Source organism: Equus quagga, chromosome 3 (assembly GCF_021613505.1).
Source record: "Equus quagga isolate Etosha38 chromosome 3, UCLA_HA_Equagga_1.0, whole genome shotgun sequence".
Classification (NCBI taxonomy): Eukaryota; Metazoa; Chordata; class Mammalia; order Perissodactyla; family Equidae; genus Equus; species Equus quagga.
The window spans coordinates 44,695,888-44,718,473 of record NC_060269.1 but is presented as its reverse complement, the minus strand read 5'-3'; the positions used below and the strand labels follow the sequence as shown (position 1 = coordinate 44,718,473).

The window sequence follows — 22,586 nt, the reverse complement described above, 5'->3', positions numbered from 1 at the left end:
AAAACCCACAATAACCTTACTCATTCACCCATTCAGTAAACACATGTGGGCTCCCACTATGCATCAACAAGTGCTAGGGTTAACATGGTGAGCAAAATGTGCCCTTATTCAGCTAATGGTATAATACGAAAGGCAGGAATAAAACAATTATAGAAAAGAATGTTACAAAGTGAGAGGAGTGTTAATAAAAAAACAACATGGTTGTTTCTGAGTGTGTTGCAAAGGAATCTTAATGAGCTGTTTTGGAGGGTGGGGAGTTGAGCTTCTGACTCTAAGTATCAACGAACTGGGTAGGGAAAGAGGGCAGCGGGTAGAGATGCCCGGCAGAAAAAATTTTATGTGCAAAGCTCTGCTGTAAGAGAAAGCATAATACTCGCCAGAGACTGAAAGGTCAGTGTGACCAGAGCATGAGAGTTAAATGGAGCAAGATGAGGTGGATGGGCTATGGGCCCAAGTATACAGGGATCTTATAGGCCATAGGTTCGACTTTCGAGATTTATTTTTCCAAGCAGTGGGAAGACAGTAAAGGAACAAGCACAGCTGGATGGGGTGAAGAGATCGGATTTGCATTTCATAAAACCCACACTTTTTTGCAGATGGTGAACAGATTGGAGTGGGCCAGAATGGATGCAAGCAGACCAATAAGGAGGTGACTAGAGTTTTGGGGAGTGATGACGAAGTGCAGATGGAGTTAGAGATCGATTTAAAGGGTGAGGAAGAAACAGAGAGACTAAGTTTGATTCGTCCAGCTATGCATGGGTGCACTGGTCCTAAAGATGGGAAACACTGAGAACCACCTCCCAATGTAGGCAGCCCATCTTTAGATTAATAAAGAAATACCTTCCTGTGTTAAGTAGAGATATTTTATTTCCTGTATGTTCTATCTCAGGGGTACAGATAGATCAATTCTAATCTCTCTCCCACAAGATAAACCTCAAATCTTGAAAAATAACTGTCTTATACCTCTGAAGCATCTTTTTTCCTGGTCAATATTTAAGCTCCTTTGATCATTTTTCATATGGAACGGTGTCAAGCTCCCTCAGTGTCCTGGCTGTTCCCCTCTGAGTGACTGCCAGGTTGCCTACATCCCTCTAAACACAGACCCCAATACTCTCAGGAAAATTTTGAACTTCACCAAGTAAAACAGGACTAGCATCTCTAATTTTAGATATATGGTTTAAAATTGCATTGAGATTGCCTGACAGTCAAACTATATAATACTATTATTAGCTCTTATTAAGAGTGATGCCAATTAACACATAGCCAAAACACCAAAAAATGGATATCCTCTTTTTTCAAGTTAATAAAGAATTGGGTTACAGTGGATTAACCAGCTTCTGTTTGATGAGCACAGAGAGGTCTTTGCAAGTTGAGTTTGGGCCAGTTCAACTGTATGATTCTCTGTGAGCATCAACACTATCAGAAGTCACTCTCCTCCACGTTCTCCAAGTGAGTGACAGCACCACAAAGCCTTGTCACGTATGGAGCAGCTTATTTACACACACACACACACACACACACACACACACACTCCCGCAATAAGGTTTTAAGGTTCCCTGACATCTTTTCCTTAGTTTTAAAGACCTGCAACCTTTAAGTGCCTACCTGGTGCAGAGTAGGCACTTAATAAATATTGGTTCAAAGAATGAATACATTCAGGTGATTTCCAAATGTGCTTTCTGAATTAGACAATTGATGGCATCACTGAAATAAGAAAAAACAATATATGGAGCCTCAATTATCAGCACTTTACAATTTAATTATGTGAATACTTTGCTAAGCTTTCTATTTTATTGTCTATGTAGACAGAAGAATAGTTCTCAGGAGTAAAATATTTTTCCCCTTTAAGAATCTGCCCAAACTGCCTAGTCTCCTAGAAAAAAAGATCTATTATATTTGGGCAATTGCAATAGGTTTCCTCTGTCAAAGGTGAATGTCAACTCTTAGAAAAATCATGTTAACACACTCCCCAAAGCCAAAAGGTTTTAACTTGGATTTTTGAAGCAGCTACTAAAATAATGAGTCATCTCATTCTTTATCTGGGAGTAGCTACCGACCTATAAATTGTTGGGGCAATAATCCCCCTGTGTTGGTATTACTATGGACATACTGACTAAAGTTTGTTGCTAAAAATATAATGGCTATCTAGCTTAAAATAGCTAAATAAAAAATTCTAAAACAAATTTCCCAAAGAGGAAAGGATATGAGATATAAAAGATTGTCAGAAGCGCAGAGCCTCCAGCTGGAGCAATGATGGTATTAAAACGAAATAAAATCATTAAACTGTTTCACACACAAAGTGCGTGGACTCAGATTAAGTCCTTACTGCTAAAGGTCGTAGACTTTGTGTCTCTTATGTGTCTTTGAGGACTGCTTCAAGACACAACTGAGATGACCTAAAAGTCATAAAGATAAACGTTTTGCTTTTATTTTCCTCTAGGGTTTTATCTTGTTTCTAAGAAAAATAATTTTTAAAAAAATTCAGATAGGATTTTGGTTTCACTGTTCAGCTGATACCTCTTAAACTAGTTGGCATGTAAAGTACTTAAAACTTTCCTTTAAATCAGCTGTCCAGAGGCAAGTAGGCATCTGCACTGAATAAGTGTCACTGGACACGCCTTAAAATTTGTTTGTAGACAGATTTGTAAGGTTTTTTTTTTAACGCTAGAAAGATCAATAAAACTCACTCTTTGCTTTCAGCTTGGCCCTCCCTCTCTTTATTTTTACATTCATACTTGGCCAAACTTGAGAACTCACTCTCAAAATTCCAGATAGACCACCACTGGGACTTTACAGGACTCTACTGAATGTAATTGGAGACGACCGCCTGGTAACAACCGTGAGTTGTTCCGTCAGGAATACGGTGAGTCTCCTCATTCGTTCTGATATTCTTGTGTGTCCTATGGTAAACTGCTGTAGTAAAGTAAAAGGTTTTATAAATCCAGCACATTCCTTGTTATTTTCTTATATTTTTATAGTTTTTGTAGGTATTAATAGCATTTATTTTTCTCTTTTTAATTGGTTATTTGTGGTATATTAGAAAGCGATTGATTTCATATTACTCTTATATTTCAGCACTTTACCAAATGATGTTATTGGATCTCAAGATCTTCAGCTGATTTTTTTTTCTTTTTTTTTTTGAGGAAGATCAGCCTTGAGCTAACATCTGCTGCCAATCCTCCTCTTGTTGCTGAGGAAGACTGGCCCTGAGCTAACATCCGTGCCCATCTTCCTTTACTTTATACGTGGGACACTTGCCACAGCATGGCTTGATAAGCAGTGCATATGTCCCCACCCAAGATTCGAACAGGCGAACCCCGGGCTGCCAAAGTGGAGCACACAAACTTAACCACTACGCTACCGGGCTGGTCCTGATTTTCTTAGACTTTTAAAGACAATAATGTCATATGCAAATGACAGTTTTCCTATCTATATCTATTCCTCTTATTTCTTAATTTTATCCTCCCACACTGGCTAAGATCTCCAGAAAATACTGAATAATAGCAGTGATGGAAAATTCTTTGACTTCCAAATTACAGAGAACTTTTTTTTTCAGCTTTATTGAGGTATAATTGATAGAGAACGCTTAGGTTTCACCTTAGTTATATATTTGCTAATGTTTTTTGATAGACATCTTGTATCAGTTAAAGCTTCCTCCTATTCATAGTTTTACTAAGACACTGTCTTCTTAATTAAAAACTGGTTTTTAATTTTAATAAATGCCTTTTGGATATATATCATCTAGTTTTTCTGTTTATCTAATATATAATAAATTACATTAATTAATTTGCATATTATGAACCATCTTTGCATTCTTGAATTAAACCTTACTTGGTCGTGACATCATTCTTAAAAGTTCCTCCTCTATTTGGTCTGAGCTGTCTTTTGAAAGATACCTTTAAAAATTTATTTTTAAATGTCTTTTAGCATCTTTTTAGAGGACTCAGGAATTAACACTAGGCTCAACGGTTAGGGATTGTCTCTCTCAAGGGAGTTCTTGTCTCCAGGGAAGAGAATTTTTAATTCAGTATTGTTATGACTGTGGTAGTGACTAAAACAATTTTCAAATGCTTTATAATAAATCTATTCTTAGTTTGTGCTTCTTTATACCTATCATTGCAGATAAGGTATGGTCACTCACTTGCTTTTTTCTAAGGCGTCAGCACGTTATACTGCATAATACCCAATTCTTAAATAGAAATTATTATCCTTTGTGAGGCAGATGAAATATCTGCAAAGAGATTTCCAGTGTGTTTTGGGCATAAAATTATTATTTGTGGGGGACCAGCCTGGTGGCATAGTGGTTAAGTCCACACACTTGGCTTCAGCAGTGTGGGGTTCACAGGTTTGGATCCTGGGCATGGACCTACACACTGCTCATCAAGCCATGCTGTGGTGGCATCCCACATACAAACTAGAGGAAGACTGACACGGATGTTAGCTCAGGGTCAATCTTCCTCAAAAAAAAAAAAAATCTGAAAAAATTATTTGTGGAAAGCAACCCTATCTAAAATAAGTGAGAAACATGTGCATGGAAGTAACTTATGTGTCTATAAATATTTTAAGTTGTCTCATATATTTAAAAAAGAAAAAATTAAGATCATGATACAAATATCTTCTAAACAAATTTATTATTTATTTAACCTAAGAATCTTCCTTGTACTATCAAATTATGGCTTTCTAAATCAAAACATTTCATTTAACATGAATGAAACGATGTTTTAAATCTAAAACTGAATAATCATTTTAAGTATTAGCCAGGGATACAGTTCACTTTATGGTTCCCAGAAATTAGCCACATCAGCTCTTCTTAGAACCAGGAATTATTTGTTATTACAGCTGCATATTAAGACAGAAAATATTATGTCTATGCTGCCTTGACAGTGTCTCTGGATTTATATTGTTTTTAATAAAAATGATTACAAAATACTCTTCACACATATTCCTCAACTGAAGAATTTTTCTACAAATAGAGGTAAGTGGAAAAAATTCTAAAACAATTTTTAATGAAAATATACACACACACACCTTAGAACTATTTGATGAATGCAATTTTAAATCATCATCATTCACGCTTGAAAGGGAAGTGGTGGTTGCTACCTGTTACCATAACTGTTTTTCTATAAAGTTGCTGGTTTGATATGGAGGCCTCTGGAAGGCACGAGAACCAACAGAAAAATCTATTCCTAAATTCCATCTGCCTCAAGGATATTGTAATCTTTGAGATAAAAAACCTTTCATCTTGTTTATCTACCATATTTTACACTAAACAAAATTTCCTGCTATCCCATTTCATTGTATAATTTAACCAAAATCTCTTAAGGGAAAATAAAGTCAACTAAAGCATTTTTCCACTGGGAGTAGGGTGGAGAGAAACACGTTTCATAATTATCATATCTTTCACGTTTTCTTTCCTAGTTAGGGATGATAACATTTTGAATATCTGACCTGTCAACTCCATCCACATGTTTTCTGCCCTGGACTTAGGAGTCACAGTTTTCAGAAAAATAATACAAATGCAATATTAAATACTCTTCTTATCTGGATCTATACCTGTTTTCTAAATCCGTCCTTTCTTGCACATACCTGTATTTCCTTAAACATGAAGACACCCCACATTGCAGCTATAAATCCGGGACCCTTAAATAAAAATAAGAACTTGAATTAAATTGGTTATGACTATACTCTGAAAATATAGCAAATTGAACAGCTGACTATGTACTTAAACAACTTTCTATCATAAACACAATATAACAATATCGTCAGGGAAAACGATTCATAATCTCAACCCTAACTCAACATTAAGTTAAATTAAGTAGCATTAGGTAAAAAACAAAGAATTTTTTTATGTAATGTTTTCATTTTTATTATAATATTTTGGGCCATATAATGCTTTTCTTTAGTATAATCTATTTATAATAAAATATTTTAATAAGCAGTTTTTTTTTTCTAGTGAACTAGTCCCTTAGGATACTAGAAATGGGAGTAATAGGAAAAGTTGCAAATTTATAACTTTCTTTGGCATGAGATAATCTCATAACTGAAGAAATTTTAGTGTGTACTTTTGACCCTGACAAATAATGTACATACAGAAGTAGCATGTACTTAAAAAATTTTTTTTAGCTGATACTACTGCACAGGAATCAACTATGTGTAACATTAAACTCTAGTGAATGTTGAAGGTAGTATTATGGGAAGATAGAAAAACCACGTAAGGAAAAATAAACAATGGGTTAGTGGCAAGAGACAAAGGCAGCAATGAAATAATACAGGACACAGGAAATGAGGAGAAATAAGACAGAAAAAAAGGATGGTTCTGCAGTTTGAAAACTTGAAGCTATTGAAGTTTGTTAATTTTTTTAGCTGAGAAGGGAAAAATCTGGCATTTGGATTAATCGTAGTCTTTGTGGAGAAGGTGTATTGTATCAGCATTTTTATGATTCCTTTTCAAGTCCTGCACAAACTCTGGAAGAGTTCAAATAATTCCAACATGTGTTTTCCCCCTCCATTTCTCCAAGTGTCTAAAAGGCTGGGTCAACAGTTTGACTCCAATCCTGGTATGTAAGCGAAGTGATAAAAATACATTACTCTCTGTTTATCAGCATGTGGAAAAGTCAGTATCAAAAGAGCCAGAGAAATAGGTCAAAGGAACTGTCTTTTATCAACGACGTAAGGTCCTAAGCTTCCAAATTCAAACCAAACAAGAAGCATCTGGGTCCTCTAGGCAATTCTGTACTAACTTTGGGCAGGACAGGTGGAAACAATAGAAGAGAGGATAAAATATTAATGTTATCATGCCAATTGCTCAAGAATTTTATCCTCTTTAATCTGGAAATTTATTTCTCTTCAAAGAACACAGTAGAAAACAATATCAAAAGGTATCACTGACCATTGAGCCTCTTTGGCTGATGATCTTCTTTTTTTTTTTTTTTTTTCTACTCAAACTATTTAGTCAGAATGATTTTATTTTATTTTTTTATTAATGTTATGATAGATTACAACCTTGTGAGATTTCAGTTGTACATTTTTGTTAGTCATGTTGTGGGTACACCACTTCCCCCTCCGTACCCTCCCCCCATCCCCCCTTTTCCCTGGTAACCACCGATCAGATCTCCTTCTCAATATACTAATTTCCACCTATGAGTGGAGTCATATAGAGTTCGTCTTTCTCTGACTGACTTATTTCGCTTAACATAATGCCCTCGAGGTCCATCCACGTTGTTGTGAATGGGCCAATTTCGTCTTTTTTTATGGCTGAGTAGTATTCCATTGTGTATATATACCACATCTTCTTTATCCAATCATCAGTTTCTGGGCATGTAGGCTGGTTCCACATCTTGGCTATTGTAAATAATGCTGCGATGAACATAGGGGTGCAACGGACTCTTGAGATATCTGATGTCAGGTTCTTAGGATAGATACCCAGTAATGGGATGGCTGGGTCATAGGGTATTTCTATTTTTAACTTTTTGAGAAATCTCCATACTGTTTTCCATAGTGGCTGTACCAGTTTGCATTCCCACCAACAGTGTATGAGGGTTCCTCTTTCTCCACAACCTCTCCAACATTTGTCGTTCTTGGTTTTGGATGTTTTTGCCAATCTAACGGGGGTAAGGTGATATCTTAGTGTAGTTTTGATTTGCATTTCCCTGATGATTAGCGATGATGAACATCTTTTCATGTGTCTATTGGCCATATTCAAATCTTCTTTTGAGAAATGTCTGTTCATGTCCTCTGCCCATTTTTTGATCGGGTTGTTTGTTTTTTTGTTGTTAAGCCGTGTGAGTTCTTTGTATATTATGGAGATTAACCCTTTGTCGGATAAGTGGCTTGTAAATATTTTTTCCCAATTAGTGAGCTGTTTTTTTGTTTCAATTCTGTTTTCCCTTGCCTTGAAGAAGCTCTTTAGTCTGATGAAGTCCCATTTGTTTATTCTTTCTATTGTTTCCCTCAACTGAGGAGTTACAGTGTCCGAAAAGATTCTTTTGAAACTGATGTCAAAGAGTGTACTGCCTATATTCTCTTCCAAAAGACTTATTGTCTCAGGTCTAATCTTTAGGTCTTTGATCCATTTTGAGTTTATTTTGGTGTGTGGTGAAAAAGAATGGTCGATTTTCAATCTTTTGCATGTGGCTGTCCAGTTTTCCCAGCACCATTTGTTGAAGAGACTTTCTTTTCTCCATTGTAGGCCCTCTGCTCCTTTGTCGAAGATTAGCTGTCCATAGATGTGTGGTTTTATCTCTGGGCTTTCAATTCTGTTCCATTGATCTGTGGACCTGTTTTTGTACCAGTACCATGCTGTTTTGATCACTGTAGCTTTGTAGTATGTTTTGAAATCGGGGATTGTGATTCCGCCGGCTTTGTTTTTCTTGCTCAAGATTGCTTTAGCAATTCGTGGTCTTTTATTCCCCCATATGAATTTTAGGATTGTTTGTTCAATTTCTGTGAAGAATGTTCTTGGGATTCTGATTGGGATAGCATTGAATCTGTATATTGCTTTAGGTAGTATGGACATTTTAACTATGTTTATTCTTCCAATCCATGTGCAAGGAATGTTTTTCCATCTCTTTATGTCATTGCCTATTTCTTTCAAGAAAGTCTTGTAGTTTTCATTGTATAGATCCTTCACTTCCTTGGTTAAGTTTATCCCAAGGTATTTTATTCTTTTCGTTGCGATTGTGAATGGGATAGAGTTCTTGAGTTCTTTTTCTGTTAGTTTATTGTTAGTGTATAGAAATGCTACTGATTTATGCACGTTAATTTTATACCCTGCTACTTTGCTGTAGTTGTTGATTATTTCTAATAGTTTTTCTGTGGATTCTTTGGGGTTTTCTATGTATAAGATCATGTCGTCTGCAAACAACGCGAGTTTTACTTCTTCGTTACCTATTTGGATTCCTTTTATTTTTTTTTCCTGCCGAATTGCTCTGGCCAGCACCTCCAGTACTATGTTGAATAGGAGTGGTGAAAGTGGGCACCCTTGTCTTGTTCCTGTCCTCAGAGGGATGGCTTTCAGCTTTTGTCCATTGAGTATGATGTTGGCTGTGGGTCTATCATATATGGCCTTTATTATGTTGAGGTACTTTCCTTCTATACCCATTTTACTGAGGGTTTTTATCATAAATGGGTGTTGGATCTTGTCGAATGCTTTCTCTGCGTCCATTGAGATGATCATGTGGTTTTTGTTTTTCATTTTGTTGATGTAGTGTATCACGTTGATTGACTTGCGTATGTTGAACCATCCCTGTGTTCCTGGTATAAATCCCACTTGATCATGGTGTATAATCTTTTTGATGTATTGCTGTAATCGGTTTGCCAAAATTTTGTTGAGGATTTTTGCATCTATGTTCATCAGTGATATCGGCCTGTAGTTCTCCTTCTTTGTGTTGTCCTTGTCAGGTTTGGGGATCAGAGTGATGTTGGCTTCATAGAATGTGTTAGGGAGTTCTCCATCTTTCTCAATTTTCTGGAACAGTTTGAGGAGAATAGGTATTAAGTCTTCTTTGAATGTTTGGTAGAATTCTCCAGAGAAGCCGTCTGGTCCTGGACTCTTGTTTTTGGGGAGGTTTTTGATTACCGTTTCTATTTCCTTACTTGTGATTGGTCTATTCAGATTCTCCATTTCTTCCTGATTCAGTTTGGGGAGATTGTAGGAGTCTAGGAATTTGTCCATTTCTTCCAGGTTGTTCAATTTGTTGGCATATAGTTTTTCATAGTATTCTCTTATGATCTCTTGTATTTCATTGGTATCTGTTGTGATTTCTCCTCTGTCATTCCTGATTTTATTAATTTGCGATTTCTCTCTTCTTTTCTTGGTGAGTCTGGCTAGGGGTTTGTCAATTTTGTTAATTCTTTCGAAGAACCAACTCTTTGTTTCATTGATCCTTTCTATTGTCTTTTTTGTTTCAATATCGTTTATTTCTGCTCTTATTTTTATTATTTCCCTCCTTCTACTGACTCTGGGCTTTGTTTGTTCTTCTTTTTCTAGTTCTGTTAGGTGTCGTTTGAGGTTGCTTACGTGAGCTTTTTCTTGTTTAGTGAGGTGAGCCTGTATTGCGATGAATTTCCGTCTTAGGACTGCTTTTGCTGCATCCCAAATGATTTGGTATGTCGTGTTCTCATTTTCATTTGTCTCCAGATAATATTTGATTTCTTCTTTAATTTCTTCAATGATCCATTGTTTGTTGAGAAGCGTGTTGTTTAGTCTCCACATTTTTGCACCTTTCTCTGCTTTTTTCTTGTAGTTGATTTCTAGTTTAATAGCGTTATGATCAGAAAAGATGCTTGATATTATTTCAACTCTCTTGTATTTATTGATGTTTGCTTTGGTTCCCAAAATATGGTCAATCCTTGAGAATGTTCCATGTGCACTTGAGAAGAATGTGTAACCTGCTGTTTTTGGAGCAAGTGTTCTATATATATCTATTAAGTCCATCTGGTCTAATTTTTCATTTAATTCTATTATTTCCTTGTTGATTTTCTGTCTGGATGTTCTGTCCATTGGTGTTAATGGTGTGTTGAGGTCCCCTACTATTATTGTATTGTTGTTGATGTCTTCTTTTAGTTCTATTAAGAGTTGCTTTACAAATTTTGGTGCTCCTGTGTTGGGTGTGTATATATTTATAAGTGTTATGTCTTCTTGGTGGAGAGTCCCTTTTATCATTATATACTGTCCCTCTTTATCTTTCTTTATCTGTTTTGCTTTGAAATCTACCTTGTCTGATATTAGTATAGCGACACCTGCTTTCTTTTGTTCATTATTAGCTTGGAGTATTGTTCTCCATCCCTTCACTCTGAGTCTGTGTTTGTCTTTGGGGCTGAGGTGTGTTTCCTGGAGGCAGCATATTGTTGGATCTTGTTCTTTGATCCATCCTGCCACTCTGTGTCTTTTGATTGGGGAGTTCAATCCATTTACATTTAGAGTGATTATTGAGACGTGGGGGCCTACCACTCCCATTTTGTGTCTTGTTTTCCGGTTTTCTTCAGTTTCCTTTGTTTCTCGTCCCATGGTTTAATCTGTTCTGATGTAGAGCTGCTACTCTCTGTTGTTGTCCTTCTACTTATCTCCTCTGCTCTTGGTTTTGTAGCCCCTTTCCTTTTTTGGATTTTTCAGGAATGAGGGTTTTCCTGAGGATTTCCTGAAGAGGAGGTTTTGTGGCAATGAACTCCCTTAATTTTTGTTTATCTGGGAAAGTTTTTATTTCTCCATCGTATTTGAAGGATATTTTCGCTGGGTAGAGAATTCTCGGCTGTAGATTTTTGTCCTTCAGATTGTTGAATATATCATTCCACTCTCTTCTAGCCTGTAAAGTTTCTGCTGAGAAATCTGCTGATAGCCTGATGGGGGTTCCTTTGTAGGTTAGTTTCTTTTGCCTGGCTGTCCTTAATATTTTCTCCTTGTCGTTGACTTTTGCTAGCTTCACTACTATATGCCGTGGAGTTGGTCTTCTTGCATTGATAAAGTTTGGAGATCTATTGGCTTCTGTCACCTGAAGATCCATCTCCCTCACCAGATTTGGGAAGTTCTCAGCCATTATTTCTTTGAATAGGTTTCTGCCCCTTTCTCCTTCTCTTCTCCCTCTGGTATACCTATAATCCTTACGTTGCATCTCCTAATTGTGTCTGATAATTCTCGGAGAGTTTCTTCATTTCTTTTAAGTCTTGCTTCTCTCTCCTCCTCTGCCTGCAACAATTCTATATTGCCATCTTCCAAATTGCTAATTCTTTCCTCCATATTATCGGCCCTACTGTTCAGTGCATCTAGATTTTTCTTAATCTCCTCTATTGTGTTCTTCATTTCCAATATTTCTGTTTGGTTCTTCTTTATTGTATCAAACTCTTTTGTGACATAGCTCCTGAACTCGTTGAGTTGTCGGTCAGAATTCTCTCTTAACTCATTGAGAACCTTAATGATGGCTGTTTTGAAGTCATCATCATTTAGGTTATATATCTCATTTTCTTTGGGATTGTTTTCTGTGTATTTGTTACTTTCTTTCTGTTCTGGAGATTTAATGTATTTTTTCATATTGCTTGATGTTGTTGATTTGTGCCTCTGCATGGAGATAGAGTTTAGTTGCTCCTTTCACTTGTTTCAGCTGCTGCGGTGGGGGGAGCAGCTGTTTATACTTCACCAACCAGGAACCCTGTCCATAGTTGCTAACTGGGCCTGGGCCCCTCTTCGTAGCCACAGTGGCCCTTTGGATTCCCTCCTCTGCCGTGGGGGCCGTCACAGGGGGGCTTCAGGCTGCAGGTGCCTACTGTTGCAGCCCACCTAGATGTGCTCTCTCCTTGGGGTCTGCAACGGTGTTATGGGCTTTTCCAGCGGCCAGGGGTGGGATCACTTACATTTGTCGCTCCGTTGCTGTCGGCACCCACCGAATCTCACTTGTCCTCTATGGGTCGCAGGAGAGCTATTGGCATCTTCTACAGTCTGTGGTTAGTACACCTAGCTATGCTGCTTTTGCCCTGGGGTCTTCCAGCCTTGTGGCTGGCGGCTGGGTGCCTTCTACTGGTGCTGTGCAGAGGCTTTCCCTAAGGCTGCTGTGAGCCTGTAGGGTTTCCCCCTAGGCTACTAAGCTGGGTCTCTGGAACTCTCTCCAGCCCCAGTCCTCTCCCAGATCTCCAGCAATCCCTAGTCTCACGGGGCGGGCAACGGCAGCTGGGGGTCGCCCCGCCCTCTGGGCTTCTCTCCGGGCCTCTCCCGGGAGCCCTGAATGCTGGGCGTGGCCCCTCTGCTAACGGCACACAGAGAGTTTTGTCTGCTGCCCGGGCAGAGCTCCGGCGCTTCCCCTCCGGGTCGCAGAACCGGCCTTTTGATGATGATCTTCTAAATATTAGTTTAGACATGGCCTAAGGGTTATTGTCAGGAGTGATGGGGTCGTAGGAAATGGTGTTTTGCTAAAAGTAATGCAAGCGTAAGTCAAAGTGTATGCCTGAGTTAAAGAATCTGCATACACTTTGACTTACGCTTGCATTACTTTTAGATAACAGACACAACTGTTGTGGCAATTGGGATTGTATATTTTCCTCTTGTAAATTAATATAAATTACACATTTGTAAATCAGCCTTTGAGAACAAGGTGAGCTTGAGCCATCTTGAGAAGCTGAACCTTCTGGATAAGCTGATTCAGCTTTGAGACTCATCAGGGCAGACCTGGAGCAGAGGTAACAAGCCCTTTCTCCTGCTACATGGGTTTTTGTTTTTTCTTTTGTTCCTTTTTTTGTTTGTTTTTTAATTGATTATTTGCCAATAAACAATATAGATGCTGCTTTCAAGGAACTCATAGTCTAGTCTCTAATGGATATGTAACAATGGAAATATACGTACCTGTGGAGCACAGCACTGCTGGGATTTGAAATGTACTCTTTTGAGAAAATCAGATTGACCATATTCATAACTGTTAAAGCTAGGGGATGGGTATGTATAAAATTTTCCATTAAAAAAAGTTAAAGTTAAAAAATCTAGCTCTATAAAGAAAATAAAGAAGAATATAAGATCCTTGAGGATAGGGACTAAGTCTTTTCTGCATGTGGATAATGTTGTCCTTGACCAGAGTAACAAAATGGAAACCAAGCAAGAACCTTGTAGCAATAAAGATAAAGCAATAAAGGGAATGCCCTCACCTCCCCGAAATACCTGTGCCTCCCAGGTAACAATCCCCAAGCACTAGAGGAAGCTACACCTGGTGCGTGAGAAGACTTTGCTTATATCATGGTGGTTTGAGAATAATCCTTCCAATGGGCAAGTCTCCAAAACCACAGTGACCATTCTCACCACCCTCAGCCCACATTCCACCTACCTTAGCAATTTATTTCCACTGAATTAGGCTTGAATGTTTTGCCTTAAGTCTTTACCATAACTTAATACAAAAAACAGTGGTAGGAAAACTGTATCTCTGTCTATAATAAAATTTTTGTGAAGAATATTATTTATTGTTGTTCAATGTCCCCGTAAAAGGCTCCATATGGTAAATTCTATTAAGAATTTAGTGCTAGAAAATAATTGATATTTTCTGAGGAAATAATGTTACTCATTAAAAAGAATTAGCTACCGCATTGTATTACCCCCTTTTGTATGCACAAAGCAAAACTTAATGTTTAATCACCAAACTAAGCTTGGTGCTTTTCGCTTCCTTTCACATTTTTATCCTAGCTTTGATTTTCTATTTGTGTTTCTATTTCTATTTATTTGTCTTGTGTGACTTAATTCTATCTGTGTATCTTATATAAAATTGCTCCAAGCCCTTTTTGGACAACCCACATTTGTTCAAGAACATAACTTGATTAAAAGACAAAATCACTAACATGACAAAGTTTCAATTTGATGGGATTAATGAGTTGATCTATTTTAATAAACATTATTCCTCCTTGTGCAGTGGGATATAGCTGTCAAACAACATTTGCATCTCTAGTTGAGGAGCATATCATGCTGCAAACTTTTCTCTACAAATGTACTTTTAAGCATTTAACTGGTAAGCATTATACCTCATGGTCCATTATATTTCCTGGTGTTATATAGTGACTCCTAGCATTACATATACTTGAAATGATGAGAAACAAACCCTTTTTGGAAAGAATTTGGGTTCTTTGCCATTCCAGTGACAAGGACTTAACCCTAAAAAACTTCCTTATAACTTGCCTGATTTTGATACCAATTTCCCTCAGCAGAGATCAAGAACGTCAAAACGTGGGCTCTTTAAATTTAAAAAACCCTTTATTATTTGAATTTAGTTGTTCTTTAAAGTGAACTATTTTATGAACACAATAGAACTGTCAAAAATATACTGTTTGAAATCCAGAATTTATATTAAAATTTAAGGATGTTTTAAATTTTTACGCAATGTGTTTTAGACTAGACAACGTGCTTTTAAGAAGTTTTCTAGGTTTGCACAGGTGTGGTGCTAAAATGTTTTAGGCAAGTTTTGTTGATGATGATGACGGTTTAGGAAGCAGGGGATGCAGGTGAACGACCTAAGGTGTCTAGAGTAGACACGGGAGCCCACCATTAAAGCAACTAATTCCCGTGTGGGTGTCAGTCCCAGTGCCAGAATGAACTCGAAACAAACTCTAAATTGGATTCTGTACTGATGGCACAAGGCAGCACTGTGCACTGGAAACTCTGTACTCAGAAGCCTTGAGAGTTCCACTGGCTGTGTCACTTCAGACAGCGCTCTCAGCCATTGCCTCAATTTCTCATCTTCAAAACGGGGACAATCCTATCAATTCTTGTCCTGCCTAAATCAAAGAAAACATTTTTGCTTTTCTCTTACCTAACTATGTGCTAATAAATGGCACCTAAAAAATCAGATGAAGCAAACTGTATTATGTATGCTACAATAGACATCATCCAGAGACAATACTTTGCTTTAGCACTTTCTGAAAGCCTTCCTTAAAAATACTGAAGTACCGGGGCTGGCCCAGTGACACACTCTGCTTCGGTGGCCCTGGGGTTCACGGGTTCAGATCCAGGCGTGGACCCACACAGTGCTCATCAAGCTATGCTATGGTGGCATCCCACATAAAAAGAGGAAAATTGGCACAGATGGTAGCTCAGGGCCAATCTTCCTTAACAAAAAGGAAAAAAATACTTAAATACCATATGAGGAGAAGGCTGAAGTACTTTCTGTCTCACAAAGTTGTCATGAGATTCAAGTGTGATAATACACAAAATAGCATTTTTATATTTATAAACTGTTATATAGAGATGAATATTGTTATAAATAACAAATTATAATGTATCCAAATCGACATTAGACAAAACGGCCAAACAAAAACTGCAAGGATATTAAAGATTAACCAACCTGGTAAAATGAGGTTAGCAATGTTCCCGTAGCAATCAAGGACATAAGATTAGAGGGCATCAGTTTATCTACATGAATCTATTATATTAATTGTATTCCTTAAAAAAATCAAACTCTATGATGGTCTGTAGTGATCTGCTAAGAACGCTTCAGAAAAATTATATTGACATTTGGAAAATAAAAATTTGGAAAAATACTCGAGCTACTTACAGCAGTGATTATCGGGAAACTGACCACAGCGCTGAGAGAGTGGTTAGCTATGAACCAACAGCAGGTGGCTGCTGCCCAGAGGACCCCTGACACGAATCCTGAAACACACACAGACACCCCACATTTACAAACCACGTGCCTCTCCTGAAAAGGTACACTCTAGGTAGAGCAGGAATATTCAAGGGCACATATTAACGCCTTCCTATCAATACTGTTGGCCAACATGCATTTTTGAGCTGTGTTTTATGACCATTTTGGAAACCACATGATTTCTCTGATCTTGACTGCTGTGGGTATAATTATTAATCCTTTCACTTTACTGACAGTAAATAAAGTACCCAAAGTAGTAATTGAGGCAAAGATTGGATAGTAGAGAGGGGCTTAGGGAAGACACACGATCTGAACATGCTCTGCAAACACCATTTACTCTAAATCATGAACACATAAAAATGTATAAATTCAGAATGATGCTTATAGCTAAGGAAAAAAAACTCCCAGAATTTGAATGAAAATACTAGCTAAAATTGTCAGGATACTTTAGTTAGGCATTGAGTAAATCTTCTACCGTTTTCTATACTGGTAGAGTGGCACACTTGGCTTAAATGAATCAGGCACTCAGAATGAACCTCTGACATATGCTTTATTTTGTTCTTTAAAAAATTTTACTTGTGGACCTATCTCCAAATTGACTTATAGCAAACTCATAAGTGAGAAATTAAATATATATTTTTACCATTAATGCCTAATGGATTAAGTCCAAAAGTGTGTGCATTTAACATATATGTGTTTTGAACTCTAAACAATTTCTCCTTACTTTTTGGAGAAAGTGTTTGTTTTCCCAAGTGACTGCAGATTCCTATTTGTTGATACTTTTTCTTTTTTTCAATAGAGTCCCAGGACTCTGACTTTTAATATCAATCCTTAGATAGTGAAGGAGAAATAATAAAGGCTGATGGTCAATAGACAAGATGTTTTGATACAGGAAATGATCTTAGATTCATCAATCGAGTTTTAGCTTCTGTAATAATGACCGGCATTTCATATCTAGTTTCATGCATTTTAAATCCTTCATATTTGGTGGTAAACTGGGCCAAAGTAATTCAGAGAATGAACACACACACACAGGTACACACACACACATACTAAGGACGGCTTGGCTTCCAGAAAACTATTATTCAAGCTAAAGGAGTAGAGAATGATACTTCCAAGGAGTAAGAAGATTTTCTGTAGTACAGATTCTTACCTGGCAAGACTGCTTTAGGATATAGTTTAGGATTATTTTTCATGGCTATACTGTAGGCCAGAAAGTAGACCGTGCTTGTAAGAAAGATGCCGCTGAAGTGTGCAAAAACATAGTCTAAATCTGAAAACACAGATTATAAAATTCTCAAGTGTATTATTTTAATCATTTCAAATATATTTAAAGTTCTAAAAATAAACTTACCAAAATTAACCTCAAAAGTAAAGGAACCATCAATTATATTTTATCATCCTAGTTTTCTATATACTGATTATATAGAATTTTAATTAATAGATTTAAAACCTAGCAATATTAAGCAGCAAATTAGTTACTACAATCAAATCTAAAAGGCTGGTTTTCATGATTATCTTGGAAAACTAAATAAGAAACAATAAACATTATGTGAATATGATGTTAATATCTCCTTTTTAAGAATAGGTATTCAGACCTAATTTTGCTAATGGTTAAAACAATTGTAGCAAATCTCCAAGTGGGCTGTAGTGGGGTGTGTGTGAAAAAATTCGGGGAATGCTAATTTTATATAGCCTACAATCAATCTGGAGACCAGCATCTCTGCTGTAGATATCAGCTATACAGAAGGATATTCAGAAAATTATTCCAAAGAGGGTTTTTATTCAATTGTTTATTATAAACCTAATTACATGGAGGAGTTAATGAAACATGATGGTGGCCTAAATTCTGAGAAACCCCAACTCTACTGACTATTTAAGCAGACGGTGCTTTGGCCATACACATGGGTTCACTACAGGTTCTTGGCTGGGAAGGCCACATTGGACTCAGGCTTTCTCTCAACTAAAAGTTTGACAGAGGTGACTGGCCAGGTTAAGGGAGGAAAGGTTGATGATCAAAGAGTTTGTCTATTCTTCTGAAATCTTAAATCCTACTTCTGAATCTCATAAGAGCAACACATTCCTCTATGGACCACCACAAAAGGCAGCATAACATAGTGGTTAAAAGCACAGACCACCTGGGTGGGAATCCTCAACCCACTACTTGCTAACTTTGAGACATAGTTCAATTATCTAATCTCTCTCTGCCTTAATTTGCTGAATTGCAAAAAAAGGATAATAATGGTATCCAGCTAGTAAGGTTGCTACGAGAGGCAACTGAGTCAGGACTGTAACGTGGTTAGAATGGTGCCTAGCACAGGCCATGTACCACTTAGGTTTTGTTAAATAAATGAAATAAAAAATTATGCCCCCCCTCCTCAGTATTATTCTTGAATTGACATAAAGTGTGTTCCTATCAGGCTGCATTTGAGTTGTCATGAGAAATATCCCTAAGCACTGATTGTCCTATTCATGTTAAGAGATTGTCGAGGACATTGTTTATTATGTCCTAGTACCAAGAACAACTGTACCCTTGAACAATTAGTTGTTTTCATCTGGAGTTCGCTGAATTGTGGGACTGATCTGATTCCCCTAGTGGCTATAAGAAATCTCAGAGCCGAATTTATGGCTAGTTTCTAGCAAGTGGTGCAATTTTTAGACTCATTCCTGGTTCTGTTTTATTTTTCACTCTTGTTTTTCCTTCTCTTTTAATTTATCCTATGTCATTCTCTTTTTATTAGTTTTTATCTTTTAAAAATGAAAAAAATACAAAAAGTATTTGTATAAAATCTTAAAAAAAAGACAAGTTAATAAAAGGTTTGAGTATTGTTCGTGGGGCTGAATATTAAAAGGAAGAAAGAAACTATGGTATCTACTCAAAGTCTATTCACTCATTTAAAGTTCAGATCCCAGCTTCTTCATCAATCTTTCCCTCGTGACTTTTGCCCTCCAAACTTCTCTTTTATCTGAACATAGATCACATCAATTTTCTGCACCATCCATTATTATCTATGATCTCATTCACTTATCATTTCATTGCTGTAAACCACGTTTGAATATAATCATAGGATCCCCAAGTAGACACTCTTTCATGTCGTCTTGAGCTTGTACTAGGCTATTGCACATAGTGTTGAGTTTATGCCTGAGAGATTAATTCTATCACTAGAAACTGAGATAATTAGAGACCATTATGTTGAGCCTTTCACTGCACTACTCTGTGCTTGAAAAATAATATTTGTTGACTGAATAGGCTATACTTTGAGCTTTAGGAGGGCTATACTTTGACCTTTTTCTTGATTTTAAAGTACAATGTACTGCACTTTAGCTTTTTTTTAGAAGAAGAGAAGAACACATATTTTCCCAGAGATGATCTTAACTGGAAAATAATCTCTAAATCTTACTATAAAGCCAGAAACCATGTTTTAAGATCCAAGTAGCAGAACTGAATCCTGACTAAAGTTGATTATATTTGTATGTTAAAGATCATGTGAAAATACTGAAACACTCCTTTATTACTTTTAGTCTTCTGTGACTTTCTAATTCACCACTTACAAGGAAAAGTAAGATCAAATCTATGCACCAATATTTACTACAGTCACATTCTTTTTATATTCTTAAGTAGAAACACAAGTATCGAGTTTATTTAGAAATAACTTTTTACTCTCACCATACTGGCTTGCTCCTGCATATATACTGTCATTTCTTTTGCTGTGGTCCTTGATATAAATGATTGGCACAAACGTTGATCCATAGAGTATTCCAGATATCACTGCAAGACTGCAGCCCCTTAAAAAACAAATAAATCACTATTAATCTTGGTCCAAAGCAATATTTCTGACAAACACACAGATGCAGTGATAATGAAAGCATGCTTCCAAATGTAAATCACAAGCAATTATGCAGATATCACCCATCCATCTCAAGCTCTGTGACTGGCAGAAGTTAAAGAAACATCCTGCAGGGTCAAAGTGGTGTCAGGACTAAGAGTGAAACTTCAGTCCTCCACTGTCTAATTTTGGAAGTACATGATTTACAGAAGTTATAATGGATTAAGATTATAAATAGTCATTAGATAGATGAGAAAAGTGCCATCATATTATACAGTCTACATAAATAAACTTGGCTCTCTAATTAAATTATCAAGTATTTATGGACTGACACTATGCCCTATGCCTCTTTTTAAAACACTATCATATCTAGCACAGGGCTAGGGGAGAGCAAGCACTAGACACATGTTTGTTCAAAACAGCTCTTGAGATCCATAGACTAACCTATGTCTTAGTTGATGGTGGCATGGTCAAGAGGAAGTGCTGATTTAATAAAATCATCTGTACATTTCAGGGAAAACATTACTCTTTGTAAGAAGAAAATATTTCAGGGGCTGGCCCAGTGGCATAAGGTTAAGTTTGTGTGCTCGGCTTCAGCAGCCTGGGGTTCACAGGTTCAGATCCCCGGTGCAAATCTACACACCACTCATCAAGACACACTGTGGCAGCATCTCACATACAAAATAGAGGCAGATTGGCAAAGATGTCAGCTCAGTGACAATCCTCCTCAAGCAAAAAGAGGAAGATTAGTAACAGATGTTAGCTCAGGGCCAATCCTCACCAAAACAAGACAGAGAGAGAGAGAAAACATTTCATTTTAAGCACTTGGAGGCAAGTTGACTCCTCGGACTTGGGCCATATCTGTACGAAGCACAAGTATTTCCAACGATTTTGGGGGGAGGTAATCAATATTTTGGAACTTAATACAAAGGATAATGGATGAAACAGGAAAGAGTTTTAGGGAAAAACCACTCCCTAACAAGCTTACAAACAAATCCTTAAAGTCTATTTTAATAGTGCTTTAAGGAATATGACACTGTAGGAACTCCCAGGGCCAACTTGGCAATGAGCTCTATTCACACTGAAAACCCCTGTGTCATGGTGAAGCCTAGACTTCACGGTCCTGGAGGATTATCCCAAACACAGACCAGACTAATAGTCCAGGCCCAGCTAACAGACAACTAAAAACGTTTTTAACAAACATTCCCTTAACAAAGGAGATGCTTTGTGAAAAAAGGTTTTGTTTGAGGCAAGCTACATACTATTACATATTTTCATATTTCTTTGCCAGTTCAAAAAAATGTGCCGCCACACCCTAAAATATAGCTGATAATAAAAAAAGCTGATGTTGAGCTTAACTCTCCCAGTCTTTATGAAGCCGGTGGGGGGGGGGGGGGGGGGGGGGGGAGGGTGGATAGGACCTACATGGAGACAAAATATTCTACTATATTTGACAATGAATATGTGCAGTGGCTTAGCAATTCCTTAAAGCACTGAGACCAGGGATCCTGTGCCTAAAAATTCAGCAGGGGACAAGAAAGTCTCTCCATCATGGAGCTAAGGAAGTCAAGCTTGGGTTACCATTTTCTTCTGGAACTCAGACGAGTATCACCTGACGCTGGCAGTCCTTGCTTTAACCAAATATGAAAGAGAACAACAGAAGCTCTTCTTACACTATGCGCTGTTGCAGTGTAGAAAGCTTATCCACCCAGGAGTAATCGCGGCTGGGATCTTGAGCCCTGTTGATCGCCTGTTGAAAACATTGGCACAAACCAAAACAAAACAGCATTCGATTGATAACCGCACTGGGGACAAGAAGATTTTCAGTGTTTTCCTTTTCTCTCTCAAACCTACTTTAAACTATGAACATGTTCTACTCGGCATTCTGATTCTGTGGCCGTCTCTAGACTCAAAGGTTTCTGATTCTGTTCCTCTTTCATTCAGAACGGTTTGCAGTTGGCAACTTCTCTCTTTAAATTTTTTCACAGTTTAATATATGGCTATTTTGACACACCTACCCAAACTAGCAAAGTTATTAACATGCGTTTCATTTGCATATTTTAATAATCTGTAGAGAAATTAGAACCAAGGAAAACTCAGACTCTTCTACCATGGAATGCCTAAGATCAATAGGCATTTTTTATTCAGATTTTTTTTTTACTGAATTAGTTAAACATTTCCAGTCATGTTTCAAGATTAGGCTAGTATTCTGAGTCAGAAAAAATTATGTGCAAATTCATAATATTTCTACTGTTAAATGTAATCATCTCTATCATCTTTGTCTCTTAGCTGAAGTTTCCTTGATGTTATACTCTCACTGCTTTTGTAAGAAATAAGAAACTAGGTTTGAATTCTTTGTCATGTGCTAAGTCCAGTTTTCCTTTGGCAATAATGCTTTCTTTTACGATGGGGAACTCAGGATGTATGGTTCATACTAACCAATCATGTTGTTTGTGTATCTTTACACTTAGTTTGTGTATATCATTTCATCTTGCCTAGAAAAATCTAAGACAGTTGGCCTACTATGTACGTTTTACAAAGCTGCATTTATTTTAGTTTCTTTTTTTGTCCCTTTGTGTGAAGGGTAATTGGTTAGGAGGTATCTGGATCCAGACAGCTTCTCCCAGTCTCAATTCCTCCATTCTCTCTGAAACATTTC

General features: G+C 37.2%; 1 protein-coding gene across 3 annotated transcripts in view; it reads right to left on the bottom strand.

The window, feature by feature from the left end:
• The window catches only part of TMEM144 (transmembrane protein 144), a 40,369-nt gene that overhangs the window by 1,800 nt on the left and 15,983 nt on the right, over positions 1-22,586 (bottom strand). For 2 of the 3 annotated variants that reach the window (XM_046656758.1, XM_046656757.1), the window contains exons 7-11: positions 21,601-21,677; positions 19,768-19,886; positions 17,254-17,373; positions 16,011-16,108; positions 5,587-5,640 (exon numbers count right to left, since the gene is read on the bottom strand). In XM_046656758.1, coding sequence (XP_046512714.1) covers positions 5,587-5,640; positions 16,011-16,108; positions 17,254-17,373; positions 19,768-19,886; positions 21,601-21,677 — 468 coding nt within the window. Of the gene's footprint in view, positions 1-1,605; positions 1,705-5,586; positions 5,641-16,010; positions 16,109-17,253; positions 17,374-19,767; positions 19,887-21,600; positions 21,678-22,586 lie in introns of all 3 variants that reach the window. The other variant, XR_006887972.1, reaches the window with a different exon arrangement.